The sequence below is a fragment of the Psittacula echo genome (genome assembly GCF_963264785.1).
Source record: "Psittacula echo genome assembly, chromosome: 4".
In the NCBI taxonomy this organism is placed as follows: domain Eukaryota; kingdom Metazoa; phylum Chordata; class Aves; order Psittaciformes; family Psittacidae; genus Psittacula; species Psittacula echo.
In genome coordinates, this window is record NC_137738.1 from 39,781,859 (window position 1) to 39,809,416 (window position 27,558).

A 27,558-nucleotide genomic window follows, 5' to 3' on the forward strand; every position below is an offset into this window, starting at 1 on the left:
CAGTATGACTGACACCCGTAACCCTTTTTGGCTTGTTTTGTTTAAATTTTAAGGAGGAAAAAGAGCAAGTGGAACAGAAAAAAAAAGCACTGTTGCATTGGCCGGGAATCGAACCCGGGCCTCCCGCGTGGCAGGCGAGAATTCTACCACTGAACCACCAATGCTTACATGTGCGGTGTTTTCCGCCTCCGCCTGTCGAAGGTGATAGGAGTGCAGTGCGCCTGCGCTGCAGAGAGTGTTCCAAGGTTCGGGACTGCTCCACCGCGCCCGTTAGAAGACCCGCGGCGGCGGCTAGGGGCGGTCAGGCGTGTTTGGGTCTAAACGGGATTATATTTCATCTCACAGGTAGGTATGTATTCAATGGTGGAAAGATACCTTAGCCACCTTAGGCATGTCGGTTATATTAAAAACGCTGCTGTGAAATAGCGTTTGAATTTTAAATGTATTTTAACATAAGACTGTGGTCAAAGTTGGTATGTATTGCCACAGGTGTAACCTGACAGCAGCACATGAGGGGCCTGAGAGCAGAGATAAGCTATAAACCACCCCTCCTAAGTTCATACCTCTGAGGAGGAAAGACACTGTGGTGAGGAACCAGCAGGCTGGGCCTGCCCCAGCAGCAGGCTGAGCAGAAGTAGGGTCAACCTGTAAAGAGGGGCTTCCTTCAGCTATTTACATTCCATAATCCACAATGATGCGGTTTGCCTAGTGCATAGCATTTATTGATTTCTCATTATAACTCATTGTTCTCAATGATAACTCATAGCTTTGTGACTGCCTCCACCTCTTCAAGCTGTTAGAAAGGGTGGTGGTCTTGGAAAGAAAACCACACCATGTGCTACTGGTCCTGGGAAAACCGTGTGCTGAGACACCGTCCTTGGGTATGGTGCCCCTGTTGGAGCAGTTAAGCTATCACCCATCTTAAACAGACACAGCTGCTTAGCAACAAAGAGGATCTAAAGGCTGGGCACAATGCAGGAGGTTTATGACAATCTGTTACAGTGAACTCAGAAGACCTGTGGCATTATGTAGTCACATCCATTCCTCCCCTTCCACTTTTCTATTTTTACCTGTTTAACATTGTTAAATTGGCAATGTTAGTCTATCCCTTTGAGTGCCTGAATTTAAAACCACCCTTCCTACATTACTTTAGCTATAAGATAAAGCTGTTGGTGAGTTTCATCAATTCTAAACGTTACTGTATCACATCACTTGGTTGATGAGAGCTAGAGAGATTACCCTCTTTCCATTTGTAGGTGGCTAATGAATGAAAAATGATGCCATACTTCCACTCAGTCCCCTCAAACCGAAGGTATAAGAATTAGGATATAACAGTCTCTGCAATAAGACACTGGTTTCTGTGTCAGCAGTTTGACGTGTGCACTTAAAGAAGACTATTCTCCCTCCTAATAACATGAAAATTGTTATATGTTGTCATATTTCTCAAGAAAAGGAACAGCTCCATGATACATGATGTATGCATAATAAATAACTAAGATTTAATTATTTTGATGAAAGAGGCAGCAGAGGACAGGGAAAGAGCACTAATACATTGAATTCTTCAACATCAGAATGTATACTTTTGAGGTTACAGACATGAGATGACAGCCAAGTACAAGGACATTTCTGGTATTACACATGCAATTTTTTTGTTAACCAGTAGAGCTGTTGCAGGGTAAAAGGGACTTGGGGAGAGGGATCTGAAGAAAAATAAACACACTTGGGCAACTGCTGTTTACATCTGGTATTTGATTAGCAAAACCAAGGATTTGATTTTCATTTCTTATAAAGATCAACTGTAATTTTTTATTACCCCAGCAGGTGTTATGCTACAGAAACTGATTTTGAGAAAACAAAAGTTTCTAAAACTCAGGAATGTCAACGATTACCAGCAGCTAATAATTCAGTGAGGCTGCGCACAAGCGCTGGAATTCTCTCTCTTGTTCTGAAGTAACTTTTAAGTGTCAACCATCCATGCATGCATATGCCCTCGGTCAAATACGCATGCTGCGCTAACAGTTCAGTCAGCATAGACAAGGAAGCTGCCTGTGCTGGGTGTAGACAGGAAGTCTGACTCTCCTGCACGAAGGAGACGGACGCTGTGGGTACCTACTGGAAAATTCAGCATAAAAGATGCATGTTCTTTTCATAGGAATACCAGGGGGCTTAAAGATGTTGGTTCCAGCCACCACCACTACTTAACCCCAGGAAACCCAGACGTACCAGTGAGCATTCAGAGATCACAATACCACACAAGTACGCAGAGACCTGTTGAAAGGGGGATGCCCATGTCATGACAGAGACAAGTATAGAATATTCAAAGGATCAGTGAGTAACTTGCTATAGGTGTGGGATAATGCAACATATAAATTTACTAACTGGGCGTGTAATAAATGAATTTGCTTAAGCAGAGTAGTGCTGTGGTCTATGTATTTAATTGGAGGATCCAAAAGAACCGGCAATCAGAAGGATATTTATAATACAAAGACATTATACATACATATACACATATGGGATATATCTATATATATCTATATAGATATATATAAATCAGTAAACTTGAACAGTGCCTTTATAAAGAGCATCTTAAGGCATTCAAACATTTTACTACGATATTGACCCAATTTATAATCTTTTTGCTTTGGTTCAATTAAAGCAAACAGATTTTAAGGTCTGATCTGAAACACCAAAGTCATCTGAAACCAAAGCCTAATAATATCTTGGCTGGCAGCTGCATCATCTAAGAACCCACCCACTGCACTGCCTGTTAGCTGAATAATATTAAAAGGAGTCTAAATAAATCATTTCCACTCACAGCTTTGCAACAGCAGAAGATAACTTCAGTCTCAAAGAGACTTCCTAGCCATGTATCCTATAGATTCTATTACAAATAGAGGATAGAAAAGACACAGCAAGAGGGCCTGCCCTAGGATAGAATGCCACTGAGTATCAAATAGTATTTACAGTACAGTTACAGGATTATAGAACATTTTATAAATACAATTAATATGTATACAAGAGAACATAAAAGAGAAATTTGCTTTCATGCTATACAAAGTGAAAGTAACCTGAACTAAAACTTACTGCAGAATTCCACAGCTGCTGGTTAAGAGCCTCTCTGCTCACCTGTCTGTACAAACCAATCCCCATCACAGGTCACCAGTGAAACACCCATGTTTTAAGCAGCAGCTATGAAGAATCTCAACAGACTCCAAATCTACATATGAAACAACAAGTTTCAAACATGGGTCAGGCACAGCATGTTGGACAGTTCTGACAACATTTATGTAAAACTAACTGTCTCAGAGACCTTGGACTGTAACACACTGCATTTCTGCAAGAAAATATACAATACTGCAGCATATAGGTGGCAAAATTCAAACAAGGTACACTACAACTTCTAACACAAAGTAACAGAAAATGCCAGAAGCATCTACCAAATTCTACTGGTATGAGCTCTCCCTATATTTCTTTAAAATGGCAGAATATTTAATATTTCAGTACTTGCACATGTCCTTAAAATAAGCAAATAGTTTTGCTTTTATGGAACTGCAGTGATGCCTTTAGAGGACCTTTTTTTTTTTCCAACACACTGGCTAAAGACCAGTTATAGTGTAAAACTGGATAAACCATAATACAATGCAGGCAGAGGAGAAATATACTCAGATAAAAAATGCAATTTTAATAGTCAATTTAATGAAGAATTGACATTATGTTCTCTGCACACTTCATAAACAGTAAAGCAGGCTTGATTAAATCACCTTTTAACCAGTAATATATTATACTTTACTCCAAGACAAATAGACCAGTTTTACTGGGATACTTCGTATGAAGGAGGATAATCTTAAAAGTTTATTTACATGGAAAACAATCTTTTTTACATAATATATAAAATGGAGTAGTTATACACTGCAGCCACTTTATAATATTTAGGCTAAATGAAATGAATCTTAAAAGCTATTCTATTTCAACAACTGTGGAACAAGCAGACAACATGAATTTTATTAAGATACAAACCCATTTTCATTACAGAAAGTAACTAACTACCTGCTTGAGAAAAGAAAACCATCTTCTAACCATGATAAAGACTTCACAGTAGAGGGATGAACTTCCACAAATGTTTTCTCCTGTAACGAAGTCTGTTTAAGACAGTTCCCCCTGCTTTTGGCAGAAAAGGCTGCCAAACTGCCTTTTCTGCAGTTTACTCCTTCCTCAGTTATGCCAATATAAATCAGATTTTGGACCACACTGGAAACTGGATCACTCAGTTGAACACTTTTAGCATTCAGAGGTGTCTTGTAAATACCAAGCAGTTTTTTCACTGATCTAGTATTTAGCTTAGAACTGCAGACAGTTGCACTGGCACAAAGAGACACACACAGAAAGGGAATAAATGGGCTGAAGTGCACCAGAATTTCTTGAACCAGCTTAGTGAGAAAAGTAAACTAGTACCTGGCGTTTGTTGCAAGAACAGTTATGAACACCAATTTCACGATTTTTAGACAGTCACAATGCCAGTGCAGTGGCACAAATAACTCAAGAAAGCAGTAATGCTTACACGCGCAATACTAGATTATCCTTTGGAATTCAATTCCAAGGAGGAGGCAATGTTACAAAAGACATGAAATATACTAAAAATAGTGCATTTTCTTTACCACTGTGTTAGCTTCAGGAGAAAGCAGGGGAGAGAGAAAGAGGGGTAAACCCCGTAACTCTTCCTGCCTCTCACCTGTAGCTCCTGGTCTTGTCCCAGGGAAGCTGCTCAGAGGGTTGCCCCCCCTCCCTGGTCCCAGCAACTTCAGCAGGCTCAGTACCCTCCCACCATGAGACCCAAGGGGATGTCTGCTCACCTGCTGAGTGAAATTGTGAAAACAGTAATGCAGAAGGCAGCAGACACAGCTGTTCAGTTCCTAATTCGGTTATGAATGGGACTGTGAAAGATGGACCACTGAAACTGTAGTGATGGCTCAGATGGACTGGTGCATGACATTTCTCCTCACTGTCTGCATAACTAGGATAAAAACTATTAAAGCCAGTGAAACTGGTCTCCACAACAACAGTCTCAAATGCTATAATTTATCATCTTTCTCCATTACTATCTCAAACCTGTAATAAAAAAATTATTCTAGAATTTATTTTTCAAACTAAAAATCTCAACTAAAGCAGAACTGTACACACTTTTTACAGTTTGGATTTAGTCAGGAAACTAAACTACATTTCAAAAAGTGTTTTTCCTAAAGTTTCATTTCCTCTCATAATTATAGGAGAACTGATGACAGGATACAATCGAGTTGCTCCCGAGAGAGCAGTCTTTCTGCTTTAGGAGTACCAGGCACATGCTACAGCATTACTAATGTTAAATTCAATTACTATTTAATAAGATACTACTTCTAATTCTTTATCACTTTACAATCACACTATAGCAAAGACTGATACTTTCTTCTTCCAAAGCTGAGAACTATACCACTACTACAGCAGCTGGAAACATTTCACCAGATAGATGGCTCAGTTTTTCCAATACTGTGAATTATCAAGCTAAATACAGTGAGAAGTGAGGGTACAGCAGCTTTTTCCTTTTTCCTCTTCAGAAATGTATCAGAAAGCTCTATTAAGCATAAAGTAGGTTTTATATTTGGTCAATGCAAGGAAAGACTCATTAAAAGTTCTGAAGCAGAGATTTGTTTTCTAAAATTATTCAGCATATGTACAAATACATAACAGGCATCATCTTCAGGAAAAAAAAAAAACAAACCCCTTGATCACTGTTTCCTATTTTGAGTACTTAGAGTACAGAGAACCAATAATAAAATTCAAGTGATTATTATTTTTTTTTTTACCTAACATCAGATCGCTCTTTTCTAAATTAAACAATTAATAATGCTGGAATAAATTAATGCTTGAGAAGGATTTTCCTGTATTCTGGAGAAACAAAATGTACAGAGAGGGAAAGAAAAGACACAATTTCCTTAGTGTTTAAAAAATAAAAAGTGTGCATGTATTTACTGCAGCAATCTTTTCTCAATTCTCTTAAGATACTTCTCAAAAACTTCAGCTGCAAAATAAGTTTATTTAGTTTTTAATCTTTATTCCTCTACTAAACATAAACCAGGTCACGGTTCTGAACTCTTCTACCTGCCTGTTCGTCGTCATCATCATCATCTGACTGCTGTTCTGAGTTTTGGGAACTACCATACTCATACTCAATGGGCTTTGGATTGTTGTATGGGTAGCCATTGTCATCAAAAAACCTTCGGAAGGTGAACTCATAGAAAGCATGTTCAGGATGTTTGCCATTTTTGTACCATCCATTGAGTGTATCATTTCTGTTCCCCTCCTTATCGTCATCACTCCACAATTTATCTGGATCAACTGGATCAAAGTTGGATGTGTCTGTGGGATGAGCAATTTTGGGAATGTAGAAAGCAGACTGCCGTCGTAGATCACTTGAAAAATCAATTGTTTTAAAAAACGGATGAGCTTTTATTTCATCTGCACCATTTTTGCCTAAACGATCTTCTGGCCCTCGGCAGAGTTTAATAATAAGATCGGAGGCTTCTGGAGTCAATTTAGCTTGAGGTGGAATATGAAGTGCAGTTTGCCAGTTGATAACCTTGAAAGCAAGAAGAGGTGTTACTCCATATATGATTTCACAAGAAGGAAAAAACAGTGAAAATTAAAACAACAAACCAAAAATACTTCAAATAGCCACAAAGCAATCGTTCAATATGTGTGTTTTCACTCAAGAGAGGGGAAAACGTGAAGCTACGCCTTCAGAAACACAACGGGTATTTTGCCTGGAAATCTGACAAAATGCAGGTAAAGTTTATTCACATTCCAAATCTAGAGTCTGGCATAGTAGGGAATGCCCCTACTATAAACCAACAAAAGTACAATGAAATCCAGCACCTGGAACCCGGTATCAGGCATATGGCTTACAATCTTAAAAAGAAGGTGAGGCAAACGAATGATGATTTATTTGATGCACTGGAAAGATTAACAGACTTAAAATAATAAAATCCAATCCTGCACTACAGCCAAGCCAACTACTATCTTGCAAGCTGAATGCACTTTTGCAAAAATGGCACCTGTAGAAGATTGCCCTGGTGGTTCCTCTGAAGCAGCTGGGGCTCAGGAAGGAAGGAACCAATGGCTCCCAGCTGCCCATAACCCTGAGGAGCCACAGTTATATGCTGCTCCTCCACCTCTGCATGCTGAGCATCTGCAGATATATCACAATCTGCAGATACATTACAATACAAAGGAAATCTGCAGGTAAGCAGGCATGGAAGACAAGTGGTGGGAAAAGAACACTCAGATGCTGGAAGAGGAGAAAAAAGTGGAAATAACAACTGCAACAGGTTCAAGAAGTGAGAGGGAATGGCCAAGATCTGAAATGTGATTATTAGTTGGCATGTTTACTTATGACCAGATAAAAGACATGAACATGATCCTTGAAGTCCCTTTACAAATTAAGTGCACCACCATAGTAATGTGAAGTTTAAAACTGTGTTATTTTATAGCATGCTTGGATAGAGCAGCACTCTCAAAATCACCTTTGATCCCACTACAAATTAGAAAGACTATGCAAGTTTCAAGCCTACTTTTCAGACTATTAATGCCAGGCTTTTAAAATACCTTCATTTGTGTTTCCAGTGGTGTTTGTGCCAGGAACGGGGGCTGCCCTACCAGCATTTCAAAGAGAATTACTCCGACACTCCACCAGTCACACAACTGTGTGTAACCTGAAATGAAGTCAAAACAAGGTAGTCAAAGCCTTAGTATAATTTTAATCTTGTATTTCTAAGAATAAAAAGGGTTCACAACAGAATTCAATACTTAAGATTTCCATATTAACAACTATTTACTTTTTGTCAAAATATTACATACTTGGCAAAAGTGGTGGTGTCAGGAAGGTGAAGCAAGCTACCTGAAAATCAGTTACTTTGCAGTGAGATTACCATACAGAAATGCATTACCTGTTCGCAACAACACTTCTGGTGCAATATAATTGGGTGTGCCAACAAGGGAATGGGCCAGACAACGCTGATGCTGACGTGCAGCCCTACGTTCAAGTGGCTTCAGCCGATCTCCACATCTGCAATTTGCTGGGTCACCCCATTCACTGCTGAAATCCATACTGTCTTGACGTGCATGATCACCTATAATCGAGTGAGAAAGATGCCAAAATTGATGAAGATTAGTTCTTATCTAGTATGACATTTTCTTGATCTGTTAACATTTCTTGTTACAAGACAAAGTCAGCTTCAATTTCAGTGATCAATCTGAGAGTTGAAATGGTCATTAACAGCAAGATTTTGGCTTCTTGCTTATGATATAAACTACCAGCTTTTGAGAACAGTGGGGTTTTTTTCAGTTTTTTTTTTTTTTTTGTTGTTGTTGTTGTTTTTTTTTTTTTTTGTTTTTGTTTTTTTTTACATAACTCTGAGAAAGTGTCAAGTTTAATTTTTAATTAGTTTTTCCTTAACATAATCACATTGAGGGTACAGGATGTATATTGTTCTTGCTCTCATGTAAACAGAACCCCACAATATTTAAAGCATCAAAAAATAAAATCAGGTTTTAAATCTTCAGCTTCCCTCCAGAGACTGTGTAAGTGTGGCCTAAGATACATGATATTTTGATAAAAACAAGTCAAAAGTAATTTAAAAATTGTTTTTGATGATACAGTTTCATTTTTGAAAATTAAAAATAGCTTATTACAAAATTTGTATTTTAACACTCCTGGAACTGTGAGGTTTTTTTGCTCTTTCTTTTAGTTGATGTTTTAAGTAATCAAGTAGGATTTCTATAAGCCTACTTAAACCTTTCTCAGAAATCAATGGGTTACACTAAAAGTTCATGAGAAACTCAGAACTTGGGGCAAGTTTTGGGTTTTTTTTTAAAACTATCCTTAAGATAGTTTTAAATGTAATAGTAATAATGTAAATGTAGTTTCAGAGTACAGACTGTTGTCTATGTAATTATCTTGTTAGTGCTGGGATCTTCTCTTTCCAAGTTTCAGAAACCACTAATGGGACAAATTTACAACAGCATAAATCATTCCTTCTTCCTTAAGGAATCAATGCTCACACTTACAAACTCTCCCACACTAAACATTGCTTTCTACAGTCTGAGTAGTGTGCAGACATATTGTTCATAAATTAAACAGCAAAGTCTTCCTTCTACTAATTTATTATTTAATTCCTTGCAAAGAATGACATGTCAACAAAGGAACAAAGAAGCCTTTTATATTTCTCTTACCACTCTGGTAGTATTTTGAATCATGGGTCCATCGAAAACCTGTACAGAGCCCAAAGTCAGTCAATTTAATATGACCATCACGGTCTATCAAGATATTATCGGGTTTAATATCTCTGTGGATGAAGCCCATTTTATGAACACTTTCAACTGCACAGGTCAGTTCTGCTGTGTAGAAGCGTGCCAGATTTTCTGGAAATACACCCATTCTAATTAGAAGACTCATCATATCACCTCCTGGAATGTAGTCCATTACAAAGTACAAATTGTCCTTATCTTGGAAGGAATAGTACAGGCGAACCACCCATTCATTATCAGCTTCTGCAAGGATATCCCGCTCAGCTTTCACGTGAGCAACTTGATTTCTAAGCAAGACGTCTTTTTTCCTCAGTGTTTTGGTTGCATATAACGCATTAGTATCCACTTTTCTTGCTAAGCAAACTTCTCCAAATGCACCAACTCCCAGGGTTTTAATTTTTACAAACATCGACTTGTCCATTTTAGCTCTTCTTAGTCGAATATAATTAGACTCTTTCTGGCACAACATTTTCCTCATTTGATCTCGGGCTTCTGGTGACAACCCAACCTGTGCAGCAAACAGAATTAAATCTGAAGAGTGAATGGCACTCTTAATTCTTGGTGATCTTATATTTACAAGGCTTAGGCAGAGCAAACCAAATACTTATATACAGCATGGAAAATAATACTTAAAAGGGTTTTGTTCTGGTTTAATGTACACATTAAGATTCTGTGAAAACATGTAGGAGTGATGGAAAAAAAAAAAAAGGATCACTTTCAACACCAAAATGCATGAGGTGCCATGCACCAGAAGGTTCTTGAGAAAGGAATATGTTCTCAAGGTGAGAAAGGGTAATTTACAAACTACTGATAAAAACTGCTGCCAATAATACTTATCTGAGTAACAGTGTGTGCATCAACTGCTTCCCTCATTCTCTTTGCAGAGCTAAAGGAAGCCAATATAAGCCCAGAAGCAGCGGGTTGCTGAGGGCTACTTCAGGAGCTGCTGTGGGAAAGGCTTCCACTCTCTAGCTAGAGCAGAAGCCACTAAACTTCTGCTGTCAGTGGAACTTCAGTTGCAAGAGGAAGCATGCAGCTCTCTCCCTCTCATGCTTCCCTGTGTAGCTACATTAACCAGATCTATCTGGTAACATTTCCTACTGCCTGCCCACACCAAGCACGTGTCTCAGCCACAAGCCTAGACCTTTCCTCTTATCACATAACCCACCTCTTTCTAACAACACTCCAGTCACAGTCTCTACCTGTCTCCACTCTGCATACCAACTAGTTAGGCAGAGCAGTTTCTCAGAAGCATCTCACTCCTCTCCATGGTATCTGTTCTTGGCTCCTATCTGTGTATATACCCCTATCTTGAATGAACATCCCTGTTGTTTTGACCAATACCACTAACATTCTGACAGCTGAAACACTCACAAGGCCATACATAATAAATAACCTACAGCATGGAAACCCTTATCTACAAGAATCACACTGAGCATTCTCCTCATATTCCAGCCTGGCTTCTTCCTAGTGTATTTTTGCTGGTTTCAATTCCTTTGAAGTGCCATTCGACTCCAGTGCCATTTTTCTTGGCACATTTCAGGCCCTGGAATCTGATTCCCTCTTCTTTTTGGTTTCAATGTGAACAGAATCTTTCTTCAGTTTTTATATTCTTTTCTCTGTGATGCTACCCCCACACAGCTTGATGCTCATTCTTCCTTTTGTTTTCTGTCAGCATTTTCAAAATCTTATATGCTCCCTTTTTCATAGCATCTCTATCTACCAACCTGGCTTGAAATCACCATCCTACAGCAATGATTTCCAAGTTCAACCTACCGTATATTCCCTTATTTTTTCCTGGACATTCTAATCATAAAACTGAAGCCAAACTGAACACCTGCAAACATCACAACTGTGAATTTTTCAATTGCTTATCGTCACATCTTAGTGACTCTTAATACCAAATCTTGCTGCTGCCATCTCCTTAAAACTTCAACTGTTTAAGACACTGTCTGCATAACAGTACTCAGGACTGTCACCAGGATTAGGTAACCACTAGTCTTGGCCTGTATAACCTCATGTTAATAGATGACTTATACTTTGCCTAACTTAGAACATAATTTGAAGCAAAATATAACAGATGTGACTGAGAAAAACAGTAAGGTAAAAGACAAACTAGATATCATTCAGTGTCTTAAAAATGCTTTTAGGAATACTGTATATCATGTATTAAAGAAAACGGTGCTAGAACACAGTAAATTTCTTACAGGCATCATAACAAAAATGGATCCAAAGGAGATGCAATTAGGAAAAATGCATACAAAACACTTGTCTACCCAAGCAAACTTCACAAGGAACATCAGTACAGTAAGATTTAAATGGGGAAGATTGTTTCAAATTTCAGACAAATTTTTTTGTCAGCATCAGCCAGCCAGCATTTAGCATAGTTAGAACCAGGCATCTGCACTTTTTCCTATGCCATCCACTAAAACAAATATCAATCACAAACTGATCACTCTGCATTGCTGATTTTCCCCTACAACTCTCCTCAGCTAGAGCATTTACCAAGAATTAACCAAATTTGTCAGCTCACAAATGCTCATGCACATACATGTCCCATTATTTCTAGTCAATGCCGGACACAAGAACTTTCTGAATTGCTCTGTATCATGCAATTCACTCTTGTTCTTCTCCCTTCTCATCTTGCTGTATCTTAAATCATTACTTTAGTTTCTCTTTGCAGCAAAGACACCTAGCATAATTCTTGGCCAAATTCACACATCTAAATGTGGATAAATATTCTTGAGATAGCTCCACTCTATTCTTTAGGAAACCTGATGGCACAGAAAAATATCACATATGCTAGAAATACAGCATCCTGCGAGGGTAGGTAGTTCTCTAGTGGGATCCCACTGTTGTGGAATTCCTCTCCTGTACTCTGGTCAAAAAGGAGAGGTCTGCTGCAGCATAATACCCCATTTTCCACCCTTCAGCCTGTAATTAAACATCCCAGCTGTAAATCTAGTACAAATATCAAAACCTGCATTTTATAAGGCATTTACTACAGTGCTTTAAATGCACAACAAAAGTATCAAGGAAAGTTGTATCAATGCTTTTATATAAGTAATACTTATGCTTGAGATACTATGGAACACAAGACAGTAAGAAGGGAAAGTGAAGTTTGCAAATCAACATCAATTATAATCTTACATTTAAATACTCAAAAATAGTCAAAATAAATTCATGCTTAATTTTGATGCAGGATTGCATGCAAAGCCCTCTAAAAAGGGATCATGCTATTCTTAATAAAGACTTTTGCTCCAGAATCTTACTTGTCTACACAGGGATGGAGGCTACAGAGTTCAGGAAAGCTTCCCACACCTTAACAGTTTAAATCAGCTGTTAGTGGAAGTGAAAAGGAAAGAGAGAAGACTAAGAATAAAGATCTAGAAAGAGTTCCAGGAAGAAATCTTGCTAACATTTACATATTGGTGATTAAGCAAACACTTAAAAAATATGACAATTTACAGTAAAAATTTTCAAAAAGAAAACACAGATTTAAAAAACAGCACTTAAAGAAAGCGGCATAAGCCAAATGCATTTGTTTATAGAATTAAAAGGTACATATATGTCAAATTTTCAGCTACAATTGTTAAGAAATAGACATAAGTAATACATCTCGAACTTCCATTTTTGCAAATCTTAACTGCGCTACTTCTCGCTATTTCCTCTTCTGAAATGACATGTATGTATCAGCTCCACCTTTTACCCTTTGGATTTGGTTTAGTAGAACACTGAAATCCCAGAAATAGACTACTGAGACTTCATATTGGAAAAAGAAGTTGATTTTACATGTTTTTATTGATGTCTGGGTTTTATTATCCCATTCAGTTACCCATCATTTAAAGAGATCCTCTTACAGTCTGGAGCTGGAGGCAAAAGGTACCATGTCTCTTTCATTCTAAAAATCTAACTTTTTAATATAGATTTTATTTTTTTAATTTAAACTTAAAATCCCCTTGTCACTACTGGAAACAAACTGCAGAACATAAAAGGTATCACTGTTTGCGTGACTACATTAACACATTAACTAGCTTATGACTTGTCCCTGCTTTGGTTGTACCTGCAGTTTGTCTCTTAAAAAAAAAACCAACCTAACAACAGATTTTTATAGCATGATACACCACAATGTCCTATTTATCTGCACTATTTAAGCATCCTACAATTAAGATATACTTCTTCAAAGTAATACAGGAACAGTTCTAGTCAGAGGTTTAAAAAGAATGAAGAGTTTACCCGCATCATTTCATTCTCTAGTTGTTTTTTCCGATGCAAACGCTGTTGATGCGACTTCAGTATATTCTCCACATGCTGCTCCATGAAGAATTTAAAGGCCTGAGGGGAATAGCTTTGAATGCGGGACTCTCTTCTTTCTTCATCTTTCTTGTTTTTTCTAACAGGAACAGGTGATGTTGTAATTTGTTTCTTTTCTTTATCTGTTGAATCAACACATTCGTAATTCTTTTCGTTCTCATCCTCCTTGGATAAAATAGGTGGCTCCTCCTTGTTGAGCTTGGGTCCTGTCTCGTACAGATTGACAGAGGGATTCTGGTGTAACAAGTGTTTTGGGTAAGGTGGTGGGGGACCCTGGTAATTTGGAGCCTCTCCAACAGGGGCCATAACTGCCATGTTTGTAGAGGGACTCTCAGAGAAAGGAATGGTCTGAACAGATTGCACTGGCTGTGGCATCCAGGAAGGGTGACTGGGCGCTAGGGCAGTCTGTAGCTCAGGTTTTAACACACGCATACTTTTTACTGGTGGCTGAATGGGAGCTGGTGTTATAGCTGTTACTGTTGTAGCTGAAGGCTGAGAGTTGCTGGAGTGACTCTGCCTATTGCCATGATGGTTGTTGAAAGAATTTGACCGTACAGGAACATTGGGTTGCCATGCAGGCATGTCATGCCCATTGCCAGGCGATGACTGCGGCTGCACAGGGGAAGGCTGTGACCAAGACGCAGGTATTCCAGCTACAGTTGTATTGTAAAGTTCCATGTTGTGACTATTTCTATTTGGCACTATCATTGCCTGAGGAAGATTCCCATTGGTATACGCTGAAGGAGGAGCAGATCCCCCTGCCTGCATCTGTAGCGCTGTGGGACTTTGCCTGTTGGTTGGATTCATGGGGTATGGGGGTGGCTGGCGACTCACCGAGTTCCCAGACACCATATTCTGGTGAACTATGAACTCTGCCTGACAACTGCCATTTTGCATTCCAGCTCTTCCTGAGGGAAAACTAAATTTGCTGTTGGCAGAACTCTGCATGATTATTGGCTGCCTGCCAATGGGGACAGTGCTCATGCCTCGCTGACCCTGCGTGGAAGAATTTATGGGTGGAGGATTCATAGGTGGAGGTGGGTAACCATCTTGCCATGCTCCTGGTGGCACCGGAGAAATACGGGAGATCACATACTCCATGTTTCCAGAGTAACGCTTTGTTTGAGAGTTTGGTTCCCAGGAAGGAGGTGGAGGAGTTGTTCCCCTTGGAGGGGGTGTGTGTCCTCGAGGAGGTGGAGGAGGAGGAGTAACACTCCTTATCTGTGGTAGAGGCGGGGGATTCACTCTCTGTCCATTGCCAGGATGAGCCTGAGCAAATGCTGCAATGCCAGATCCAGACAGTGGCCTTCCCACATCAGGCTGAGAGCTGGGGCTTTCTGAGCGATAAACTACACCATCTCCTAGGGAAGGGCCATGCCGCTGAGGAACCAAGGACTCCTTAGAACCCTTCCAGCTCTGCTTGCGGTTAACAGATTGCTGTACAGTCCCTCCTTTAACAAAAAGAAAACACATTTATATTACTAGAAATAATTTCCATTTACTGCTTTGGATATTTTATTCTTTTGCATTAATTACTGCAGAAATAAGATGGGAATTCTCCAACATAGCACAATCCACTGTACTTCACACAAAAAAATTATCTCTATCTAGCAGTACACAACAAGCTACGGTTATATGTTCAGTACATAGTGTAGAGCAAAGAATGCAATAAAACTCTAGTATCAGAGTTTTTTGAAATTACTTTTTTGAAGATGCATTTTGCTTCAATTGCAGATGCACTCAATTTTTAATTGAAAAAAGGATGGGAATGTGCACAATTATTAGGCACATTATGTATGCCTACATATCAGCACACTATGTATGCCCATCTTATCAGACACACTAATCATGCATACAAGTAACTCTCAAGAGATACACAGTACTAATGAAATAAAGCAGTAGCATGGAAAAAGATACGTTTAGTCACGTCGCTATTCCTTCCAGTTTAACACTTACAAAACATTTAAGTGTTTTTAAGCTAAAACTGAATGTTGTCCAATCAGAAAGCCTGCTTACACTCTTGTATTCATGCAGTTCATCCAAACTTCTTTTATTCCTTGCATGTGAAATTTGATACTGTAAAAGTTACGGTTTTATGAGTAAAAGTGTTGTAGAGAAGCAAGAATTCAAACTGCATGAAAGCAAACCTTAACTCTACAATGTATTTACTTCATAGGTGTTATTTTGCATCATACAAACAAATTAATACACAAGGAACTGAGAGTGCATGCAGACTTATTGTGCTTTTTACATTATTACTGAAGCACTTGTAAACACACGTAGTAGTGTAACTGCTCAAAGTCACCGTGTCTTCAGTTAAAGAACGTGTTAACAACTATCTTCATAAGTAACAATGAAATTCATGGCTAAATGGTGGCATTTAGCTAGAAGATTCATGTAAGCACCAACTAAATCTGCTTCACAGTCTAAATTAAAATAATGCTGTACTTGGCTACTCTTGATACCAATTCTTCCTCATACCTATACGGCCAACTTAAAACGTAAGTTTAGAGTGCTGGCAGCTCAGCACTCAACTGTTATTTGAATGAAGTTCAGTATTTCTGCTGCATTTGAAAGTCATTTAGGAGTATGCTACTAAAGCCTGTTAAAAAAAGAAAAGCATCAAGATGTATTAAAAACGTGCTTGCATGTGTTAAGAGAGCAATAATAGCAAGTGGTAACATTTTGACTCTGTTGCTACTATAGCTACAGTCTGTCCCCTAACACCTATAAAAATATGAAGTCTGCCTTAAAAACCATACAAACAAAATCTGGAACCAAACAGAAAATTAAGCAGAAGTGGGGATTTTGAAACAGGACATCCTATAATACAAAACTGTAGCCATACGATACATAAGCACATATATAGACAAAAATACACATACACAGTGCTGCTTCATGGCAGTGTGTGTGAAAAGAGACAAAAAATTAAAACAAGAATTCAGTGCTCACCACTGACTTCTAAATGGCACCTGACACTGAGAAGAAAATATGGGCATCACACCAATGAGGGTCAAAAATGACTAAAATGAGATCTGAATGCCACTCCTGATATGAAATACTTTCATACAGTACTAAACCCACTTAGTTATAAAAAGAATTGTTTTAGAAACTTACGTCAAACGTACCTATGTTTCAGGAGAATTATACTATATACTTGACATTCTATTTTTAAAAGCAAAAAAACCCTGTATCTTAAATCTCCCTGTTCCATTGTGAGCATATGAAGGAGGAATTTAATGTTTTATACATTTTACCTATAAGAATACACTCAGTGAGTTACTATGGATACACCTACCTGGTGGTTTCATCCCTGCATTCACAGGCCTTGCTGCTGCTGCAACCATCTGCTCCCGACGAGGATCCTGGTAGCTCATTTTACTTATAAATTCGATGGCAGCTTCTATACTACGGTTGTTAGTTTGTCTAAGAGCTTGTATAACCATATCCTAAAGGCAAAATTATATGCAAAAAATAATTTACAAGAAAATAGCAAAAATACTAAAAAATCGTGGTTATTCTGCCAAATATCCTCCAGTAATTTTAACAAGTACATAACTGATTTCTCTCAATCAATTTAAAAATACTTTTAAAATGTTTTCCCCACAACAGATCCTCCAAAGCACTAACATAGTCTGGATATTCATGGAAAAAAGTTAACTTGTTCAAGTACCGTAGTGTGATGTAAATCCTGTCACCTTGTCATTCGTACTGCTTGCTTTTATCATCATTTATTACCCATACACACTACCCAGGTACCAACTAGTCACATGATGACCAGAGGTCCTTTCCAACCTAAGCTATGCTATGAAAGATACCCTAACGTGAAATTCAGAACATTGGGTTTTGCTCATCTTCCTTCAACTCAGCATGACTTCCGTCAACAAATATCTGTTAGTTTCTCCCTAAGAATTCTTCCTGATGAAGACAGCCTTATTGGCAGAAATCTGTTATTTTTGTGGTTGTGTGCTCTTAGAGCTCCAAACACAAGTTTTGATCTGATGGCCAATCCCACCTCTGTCAAGGGAAAATGTATTATGCACCAGTGGTTTTTCCACTGACTTGAATGAGATCAAGGTCATGCAGCAGAATTCCAGAGATTGTTAGAAGACAGGCACTGTTCTCCCACTTATATTGAACAGGATTCGTGCAACTGACTCAAGTCTAAACCAAATCTGACTTCTTATAATTAAGCACGCTGTCCTTAGTGACTTTTTATGGATGTACTTTGTCATATGGAAGCAATCATTTCAGCTCACCCTGCATTTCAGCAGGTTACCTACATATGACAGCATTCATCTCCTACTAAAATCAATGAGACATCAAAGCAGGCTCAGTCAGTACTGATTTCACATTCAAACCCACATTTACACTTTCACCATGCCGGAGGACATTTTTAACACTACAAAACCAGAAAATTACATACAGCCCTCAGAAACCAGTAGTTCAACGAACAAAGCAGAAACTTAAAGAGGATTTTAACATTAAAACAAACAAAAAGTATTAAGGTTGTCACAATCTTTACAGACCAGATGACATTGCTGAAAAAGCAAGTACAACTTTTGATCTTATAGCTCCTTCACAACATAGTTATGACTATAACACTTCTACTATTGTAGGCAAGACTGATCCATTGCAAGGAAGTACATTTTCAGCACCAGCATGCTATTTGATCATTGTGCAAAGAGAAGGTTAAGGTGTTCAGAGTATTTAATTTCCAATTTGAACATATTTTTATGGGACTCATCATTCATTTCTACCTATTGACTTGAATTCTCAATCAGTTTCAACCCCAAATTTACTGTTTTTTTAAGCCAAGTAATTCTACAATATAGAAACCTAAATCTACAAGTTTACATCACGCTGTAAAAACAGACAGAATTTCAAAGTACAGAACCAGCATTATTTAAAGAGATTAAATTTAGTTCCTTCTCCACTAACCAGAGAACATGATTAATAACCAAAGGATCTCTCTCCTCTCCAGCTGAAGAACAAAACACATGGTCACTTATGTGACATGAAGTGCTCAATGTCTTTAACAGTATCACCTTACACAGAATATATGAGGACTGAACCTGAATCCTAGTAAGTGAGAAAGATTTCCTGTAAGCAATTTAGGATGGTTTTCGAAACAAAACAAAAACAAAAAACAAAAAAAAAAAACCACACCACAAAAAACCCCCAAACCCAATGAACTGCATTCCCACATAATTACTGTACATCTACACATCTATGTAACAGACTATCTATAGACACACTATATGTATATACCTGATACTGACAGGTATCTATCTATCTGTTCAGCTTTAACACTGAATACTTCCTACTACTTGAGGGGTGGGGGGAATAACTAGAACATTTGTGATATTCAATATATTAAAAAAAAAAGGTACAAAATAAATTATGTTTCAAAACTTTAAGTGGTGACTGAGTCACCAAGCAGTGACTCCGCAATAATGGCAAAGAGACAAATCTGCGTTTTTACTTTAAATCCATTTTCAACACCGTGATGAAATCTCATTAAAAGCTGAAATGAGGAAACACTGCTAATACAAATACGTCCAAATCAAATCAAATTAAATTAAAAAATGGACTTGGTACCTGGCAGTCGTCCATGGCCTCCACTACAGACATACTGGGGAGGTTAGTCTCTACAGAAAGCCAGTAACGCACCTGACATCACAAAATTAAGAAGTTCTGTGTGTGAGCTGCTGAATCACAAACATGCCCAGTGGAAGTCAGAAACAGCCCAGCCCAGCTGCTCACAATTAGCCAGAACACCCCAGTCCATAAAACAATCCCCGCTCAAAATACATTCCCATTTCATCCCTACTTGCTTTCTCAAATACCCTCCACCAAGAAAAATGCTTTTCTACTTGAGCTCTATCCATTCTGGTGGTGTACACAGGTTAGTGCCATATGGACTATTGTGGTAACACAATTCTGTGTTAACACATGGCAGAGACAGCTTACACTGGCACTGTGCCTGAAACATGGTCCATAGAATCACAAGTGTCCTGGGGATTTGCAGTTGTAACAAGAACAAAGCAAAAGGCTTCAAGATACAAAGGATCAAACAAAAAACACCAAGATACCTTTCTAGTTTATTAGCCAGCCACATACCATTCTTTAGTTTGCGAAGCTGACTGAAGGTTCTATCTGTAAAAATAGATCTGAGAACTGATCTACTCTAAGAAAGGAAAGAAAAAAAGAAAACAACCTCAGCACAAACCACTGAAGAGCAAATACTCTGAAATACTTTATCATTAAAAAAAAAAAAAATTCTTCTATTCTTACTAAAACACAGCCTGCACTGTGTATCTGAGAAAGCAAAAGAAACACGAAAAACCACTATCAGCACCTGACACTAGGACATTTTTGAGGAAATGCCAGTTGATAGTTTTGGAAGTCACTCTTGGTAGGAGGTGGATCCCTCTACAAATACCATAGCATCATAGCCAGCAGAACTTGTGACTCGTCACTACTGCAAGCAGTGCATCCCTGTGAAGGCAATCCCTGCTGTGGTACTGTGCCTTCATCCTTTGGAAAGATGAGTGGTTTGCTAGCTTTTTTATAAACCTGCTTTTGTACTCAGGTTTCACAGAGAGGGCATGAAAGCAGGTGTAATTTACTTTCATGTGCAAGTCCCAGTAAAAACACAGGAGCTACAAGCGTATTCATTTTTTACTCCTGCAAACCGTATTTCAGACTCCTTTCACTTATTAAAATGAATGGAAATAATTTTAGTCAATAATTTAAATAACTAAATTGAACAATTATTTAGTTCCCTGTCATTATAATAAAAATAACAGCAGAATAATTACTTATGCCCAAGATTTTCAAGAGAATTTTTGTCCTGAGAATATACCACGGAGAAGACACCTGACAACTAGCTTTGTCGGGTACCTTGTTATTTTACGTTGGTTGGACAAATTGCATAAAGGAAGGATAGCAAAATTTCTTTCTCCACAAAGTTTGAGTTTCTGTTAGTCACAGATGTAAAAATCTCATTAATTTCTGAAATATACGGTACTGCCTTTCAATTCAGAATGGCCATGTGTTATCAACATATTTTAACTGAGTATAATCCAAAATCCCATTCAGTATCAGAGGCAAAATCCATTCTATAGAATATAGAATATAGAATATAGAATATTTTATATTTAATAAATTCTATAGTTCTCTGTCTAAAGTTGCGTAAATAATTAAGACAACTGTCTCCTAAGACATAAGAACTGCACAAGATGCTTAAAACAAAAAAAAAAGCCAAGCCTGTCTAAATCCTTCTATTCCTTTGCTTCATCCCCTACTATTGCCAGTTGCACGTCCTAATTAGAAACCTACCAGGTTTTGAAGACCCCATTTTGCTTATCATATGCAGTTCAGCCATTTCATCACCATCAACACCCCCTCCAACCTGAACTAATGGTTTATAGTTAGCAGCACACCAAATCTTGAAAATAAAACATTTCACCTCATCAAAGCCAGCAGCTTGTAAGTCTTGCAGCATCTGTCGATTAACCTCTGATGTTCCTTTGACAGCTGAGGTTGTTTCATTTGCAAAAGGCAGAAGTGAGTTTCTGATCTCCTGCAAAACTTTATGATATGTTACAAATTTGGGGGGATTTCTGCCATGTCTTGGATCTTCAGATAACATTTTACCCATGCTATGATCAGCTTTAGCAGCATCTGAGGGTTTAGGTAAATTCCTGAGGCTCTCTCGTATTTCCTGTAGCATCTGCTGGCTGCTGCCAGTATAGTTACTGGCAGGAAAAGTCTTAGGCCTCATCTGTCTATAACCTTCTGGCTTCTCACTTCTCTTCATGAAAACATGTATATATGCAGCCTCCACCAAGGACTCGCACACACCAAAATTCAAGGAAGGGTGACTGGTAGTTTTAGAACTGGGGAAAGCAGTGGCTCTTCACTGAGAAACCATGGTTCCTGTAGTGCTGGAGTTCGTCACAACCCAAACTTCTATCCTGTTAATAAAACAAAACAATCCTGTTACACATACAGCAGTGACAAAGTTCACAATGTAGCACTGGTGGCAAGGAAATGTTCACATGCAGCACTGCCTTTACGGTTAAACCACGCCAGGCTTCAAACAGTACATTAATAAAACATGGTTTAGGCACCTCGAGCCCAAATGGTCCTGAATTGCAAAGGCCATGGACAGAGGGAAGAGGAACTCAGTCTGGTGGACAGAGCTTTCTAGAGCAGGTATGAATGGCTGTGTGTGCCCTTCCTTTCTGCTGGGTGCTGTCTCTGTTCATCACCCACATTCTCTCCACCAACACTCCTATAGCTGAAGGTACCAACTCTACTACCCAGCTCACTGGGACGTGGACCTAATACCCCAGGTTGTTCCAACAATCCTGACATCACGCTCCTCAAGTAGATGGAAGCGAGAAGAACAAACTACATCAGTGAGAGTACATAATCACCATGATTTTACCCATTCTGCAGCAGTCACATATGTAAAAAGTAAACACTTGCCTAGCTCATCTCGTGCAAATTTATGACTTCTTGTACGATGCACCATTTAAACCTGTTTAGGGTTTTCTAAGCTTTCACAGCCTCTTAGCTCAAGTTTTCTTGAATCAGCCTTCATCAATAGTTATTTTTTAATTTATTTTACAAAAGGGAAGGTGAGAGCAGGGAGAAAGAAAACAAAGAAAATTTAATCAAATTTTTTCATTGTAAAACTGTTTAACAACTCAAGCATCAAATTCAGTGAGAGCATAGCTGTGACATTTGGTAAGGGAAACAGAACTTTCTGCCAAAAACAAACAAAAAGCGTTTGCACTTTGAAGGCGCTGACTCATCAGGGAAAGAACCCTGTGTCTGCAGAGAACCTGAGTTTGCATTTGTGCTGTGCACTAGTTAGTAGTGTGAGTGGTGAGGCAAAGGATAGAGCAACTAAGGTGGAACATTGAAGAAGTTACAGAGCATTTACCTCTTTAGAATATCACAAAATAGAACTTCTGCAGTATCTACTACTCCATGGAGGAAGATCAGTTACTAACATAGCACAAGACACAAAAATGTCATCTTTCAGCACTGTCTCTTCTTCACAAGCAACTAGAGAAACAGTAAAGCTCAACTAACAGTGTTCCTGTACTATAACGTAAAGTCTAACAACAGCAATACTGAAATTGTTTTAATTTCCTGTTTCTATTTCTCACAGTGCTAAAATTTGCATTCCTAGTTTTCCGAAGGATTATTTTTGATGATTCAGATGTCTGCATCTTTTGTCTCAAAGATGTAGCTCATGTTTCTCAAATTAAACAGGTGTCTAAGTTCTACACAATCTACACAAAAGTCATTCACTTCATCCAGCTTTTACTGCTACAGTATTTGCACTGTCATAAACCAATCGATGATTCAGTTGATTGAGGAAGAATAAGATAACAAATTAATAGCAAAAAGAACTATATATGTCTAATACATATGCAAATTATGTAAATTAAGTACACATGCTACCATAAATTAGTAATCCCTGAAAGCTTGAAGTAATACATAAATAAGGACTATGAAAAGAAACACAAGGGAGGGAAGCCCACTTTGTCCCATTCTCCTTGGAGATCCACTTCAGAAATAACAGTTTCTCTAATGGAACTATCTTAAGTGCTTTCTTTGACCTGTGATGGTTTGAAACCTTAAATTAATATAACTACCAAAGTACTTCCTGCAGTCTGATAACAGACAATTCTTCAGTGCTCACTGAGTAAGGAAAAATCAACAGACATAAGTGAATTTTATTAATAAACAGTGAAGTTTTGCTCAAAGCATTAAGAAATTTGGATTCAGCAGGAAGTATGGCATGAGAGCAATTAAAATGTAATTAATTTTGGCCACTTTCAAAACAGGCTATATTTAAGACCGCACTGAAAATACTTTGTCAAAAACACTTTTTCCAAGTAACTATATTTAGACCATTTTACTAGTTTTGCTACGGATGTTCCTTTTCTTTCCAAGAGACCTGCTTCAAAACACATGCTGGATACCCAAGTGTGAGGAACTACAATTAATAACGAAAGAACTGCTACCTCCAGAAGAGTGAAACCTCTAGCATAAACTCATCACAAAACATAAGACAACAAGGCTTAGTAATTTAGATTACCTGTTCAAATTCAATCAAAATTAGGAGTAATGCCTAGCTCACCATTATCAATCTAAATAAAACAGTTGGTATTGATCTTATGCCACACACATACCAATAAGAGGAAAAAAAAATAAATCCCTACACAAGTTATTCCTTTCAACAAGTTCCAAAGGCCTGGAATTCAGGAGAAAACAGTTGTTTTGCACCTGTGTATTTCACCATAACTTCATCTGGCATTTCAATATTCATTTTATGGTTACACCACAGGTAGTTGAGATAAACAAATGTAAAACCCCTCAGAGAAATCAAGGTTAAATAAACAGGACACTTAAACTGTAAATGAGGAGACCCAGAGTCTACCACTGAGGGAGGGCACAATCAGCTTGTGCTCCCATTTCTTTAGATGCAAAGCTGAGAGAATCATATTTCTTTCTAAGGTGCTTTGTGAACTTTAAGACAGGGATGCTCCAAGTGTTTGATGGCTATTACTCTGGCAACTGCAGCATAACGGGATATTTCCAAGACTAAGCAGTCTTGGAAAATAAAGCTGCACTTTCACATAATTTTTTTCAGAAGCAGGGCTTTACCAGTGTAACCCAGCCAGTCCACTTATCTCCCATCACTTTTCAGTGCCAGCATAAGCATTTGTAAGGCCATAAAGAGTGAATCAAGCTAAGGGACTTACCCCGATAAAAAATTGTAACTTTTTCTTGGTGGGTTGTTTCTTTTGGCATCAGTGATGGGTAACAGCAGTTTGATGTACATGCAAACTACAGTCTTAATTGCTCACAAACCCAACTGAATAGGTGCTCCCCTTAAATGAAGTACAAAAAAGCAAGTATTACTGTAGCTCACCTTGCTTTGTGTGCAAGCCTCAAAATTCAGAAGCCACCTCCTCTTACAGATATTCACATAACTTCTAAAGCAAGAAAGTTTTGACTGCTCAGGAAGAAATCCATCTCAAATCCATCTCAATTCTGTACCTCTTAACTAGCAACCAGAAACTGTATCCAAGAGAACTGACATCTCTTCCCCCTTGCAGTTTTGTACCATTAAGTGTGATAGATCTGTTTGTTAATGCAGCTGTTTCTGCTGCTGAAGTTCTCCCCTAAAGTAATTAAAAATAATAATTTTTCAGTTCTTTTCAAAATATGTGGTAATTTCCTCTACAAGTCAAGCTGTCAAGAAAAAAGACCCCCAACTTTTATTTTTACAGTATAATCATGAAAGACTGGACTTAAAAAATGGCATTTGAATGAAAACTCAGAATGGTTGCATGCAACTGTCAATGTCTTTCAAGTTCTTCTGCAGAAAATAATACACAGCTTTGTAATGGATCTGTAACATCTCTAACCTACAAAAGTTTCTGACATACTTTTAAACATTCATATTTCCAACTAAGTATGGAATGCCACATATTAATCTATTTTGGTTCCATCTCTCATCTGCTATTGTAATAAGTTATTTCATACATAATCACAATGCTTTATTCCTCGGGGGGAGATAAAACAACAAAGAATTTGGGAGATGTAAAATCAAGTCTGTAGAGGCTTGGTTCAAACCAACAAAAGGAAACTGTTCTTCAGATAACAGGTCATTGAGCCGTAAAGTGATCTGCTACAGGATGAATTTCCAATGCTAAAAGTTTCCATCGGATGAGGAGAAAACTGGACCCTGAAATTAGTAAATGAACACAACTACACAGAGTCAGGGGAGACTGAGCTGGAAATGACCAGAGGCTAGCTGAACACTGGGAACACTGTGTGTTTGCCCTGCTTGTTTCCATTTTTACATTCTGCTGTCTCCCTCAACAGGGCACAGCTCTCCTTATGGACAAACATATTCCCGGTTATTCCCAGTAGCCGCGGCACATTTCTAGCGCATGCAAAAGTGATCTTTACGGCTACAGCAGCACAGCGGCCGAGAACGAAAGTGTGCGCTGCGCTGGCACAGGCCGGTACCAAGGAGACTTCTGCAGCACAGCAGCGCGTCAAGAGCCACCTGGCCCGGCAGCGTTGCAGCGCTGGGCGTACGACAGCCACAAGTATCGCGGCTCCATACCACTGCACCGGGACACCGCGCTTTGCCGCCCAGCCAGCCCCAGCTCGTGACCCGAGGGCGGTCTGGTGCAGCGGCTCTGGGCTACCCACACCGCCGGCCCTCTCCTCCTCGTCCTGGCCTGCGGGGCCCAGAACCACCGCAGAGCAGGAGGAACACTCGCCCAGCGGCGGCGCAAGTGCCCCGCTGCCCCTCCCGAGAAGCTGACTCCCAGCGAACGAGAAGCTACCTTCCGAAACACCAACTCTGAGCGGGGAACCGGAGCCGGCAACGTCTCCCGCGGCCGCGTCCCGCCAGCTCCCGGCAGTGCAAGAAGGGCCCAGCTCTCCCTGGGCTGCTGTGCCGGAGCGGGCTCGCTCGTACCCGAGCTTGGGCCGCGCCTCGGCCTCTCAGACCTCACCAGCGGCCTCTGCCCAGCCTCACCGCCGCCCCTCCTTGACCACCGCGGCGCAACGGACCCACCTGCGGCGAGAAGGCGGCGGCGGCGGCAGCGCCCCGGGGCCGGGCGTGGGCGCACAGAGCTCAGCCCCGCCCTTGCGGCGACGACCGCCGCAGCCCTCCGCGATGCCGGCAGCGGCTCCTCAATCCCTCCGCCAGCGCCTGCCGCCGCCGCCACGGGCCTCTCAGTTCGGCGCCGCCATTTTCTCGGTGTCTCTGCCGCGGAGGGCTTCCCGGATATGGGCAGCTCCCGGCCTGCCTTGCGCGGCTGGCGCCCCCCCTCGCGCAACCCCGACCCGGATGGAGCCCGGCGGCCAGCAGCTGGGATAGCCGAGGGCCTGGAGCCGCACCGGGAATGGCAACGCGACCTCTCGGGCAGCAGTGGGACTGCGGCAGAGCCCCCCTCGCCTACCGCTCCTCCGCTGCCAGGCTTCCGGCACTGCTTCTGTTTTTCTGTGGTAGAGCTATGTTCGATGGATAAACACGGGTTTTCCATCGGGGAACAGTTTTGCCGAGTCTCCGTGAGCCGGTTAATGCCGCAATGAAGGACTCGTGAAGGACCGACATGTGCAAGGCGCCAGGAAGGATTACCCACCACTTATTCCTCCGGGATGCACCTCGCCCGTTTGTTTTCAGGCTGAGCGTGTCATTTCAAACTCAGCGGTACCTCCATACAGCCCTGTACGAGAGGAGGGAGAGCCCCGTCCCCAGTACACCATCCATCTCCTCCAGCCACGCATGCAAGGAGTTCAGATCAGGTAAGGCACTCTTATCACAACAGATCAAGAAGGCTTGTTCTTGCTGACGTGGAAGTAAAGTAGGTTCTAAAGCAGTTTTGATGGAAAATGTAATGGGAAACCTTGTAACATAGCTGCTGCTCAAATCTGTGGTTGGCTGGTTGGTTGGGATGGTTTCTTTCCGTCCTTCAGCTTGTATCCCCAAGATCAGTCCAAGTAACTGATGGTTATTTACCCTCCTGCTAAGATGACTGTAAGTACATCTATCCCAGTTCAGTAAGTCAGACCAGTATTCTTGTGCAAAACTGTTTATTAAAAAGAGAAAGGGTTCTCTGAAACAAAACAGGTGCCACACTCATCATACAATTTAACTTTTCAAACATTGCAACAAACCAGGTGTGAAACGCTGACTGTGACAAAGACCATGTCTCAAGTTTAGAAACTGTTATTCTCACTCCCGAAGTCACAGCCAACACATCCATCAATTATGACCTCTTAGCTATAAAAACCATGTTTCTGTTGAGGGACGTAGTGGCATGTTATCAAGGTCAAGTTTTAACATGCAGC

At 39.8% G+C, this 27,558-nt stretch overlaps 1 protein-coding gene across 3 annotated transcripts; it reads right to left on the reverse strand.

The window, feature by feature from the left end:
• Positions 1-2,416: 2,416 nt before the first annotated feature.
• LATS1 (large tumor suppressor kinase 1) lies at positions 2,417-26,502 on the reverse strand. 3 transcript variants are annotated; one of them, XM_080615376.1, is made up of 8 exons: positions 26,046-26,502; positions 21,125-21,632; positions 16,949-17,099; positions 13,573-15,101; positions 9,262-9,844; positions 7,977-8,159; positions 7,636-7,742; positions 2,417-6,610 (listed from the first exon to the last, which is right to left on the reverse strand). In XM_080615376.1, exons 2-8 carry the CDS (start codon positions 21,473-21,475, stop codon positions 6,095-6,097), a joined length of 3,420 nt encoding a protein of 1,139 aa, XP_080471502.1. In that variant the 5' UTR covers positions 21,476-21,632; positions 26,046-26,502; the 3' UTR covers positions 2,417-6,094. The 3 variants fall into 3 exon arrangements, 2 of the variants coding, with proteins under 2 accessions (XP_080471502.1, XP_080471501.1); XM_080615375.1 differs by having other exon boundaries at positions 26,279-26,414; XR_013956588.1 differs by lacking the exons at positions 2,417-6,610; positions 7,636-7,742; positions 7,977-8,159 and adding an exon at positions 12,609-12,675 and having other exon boundaries at positions 9,735-9,844; positions 26,279-26,414.
• Positions 26,503-27,558: the final 1,056 nt, after the last annotated feature.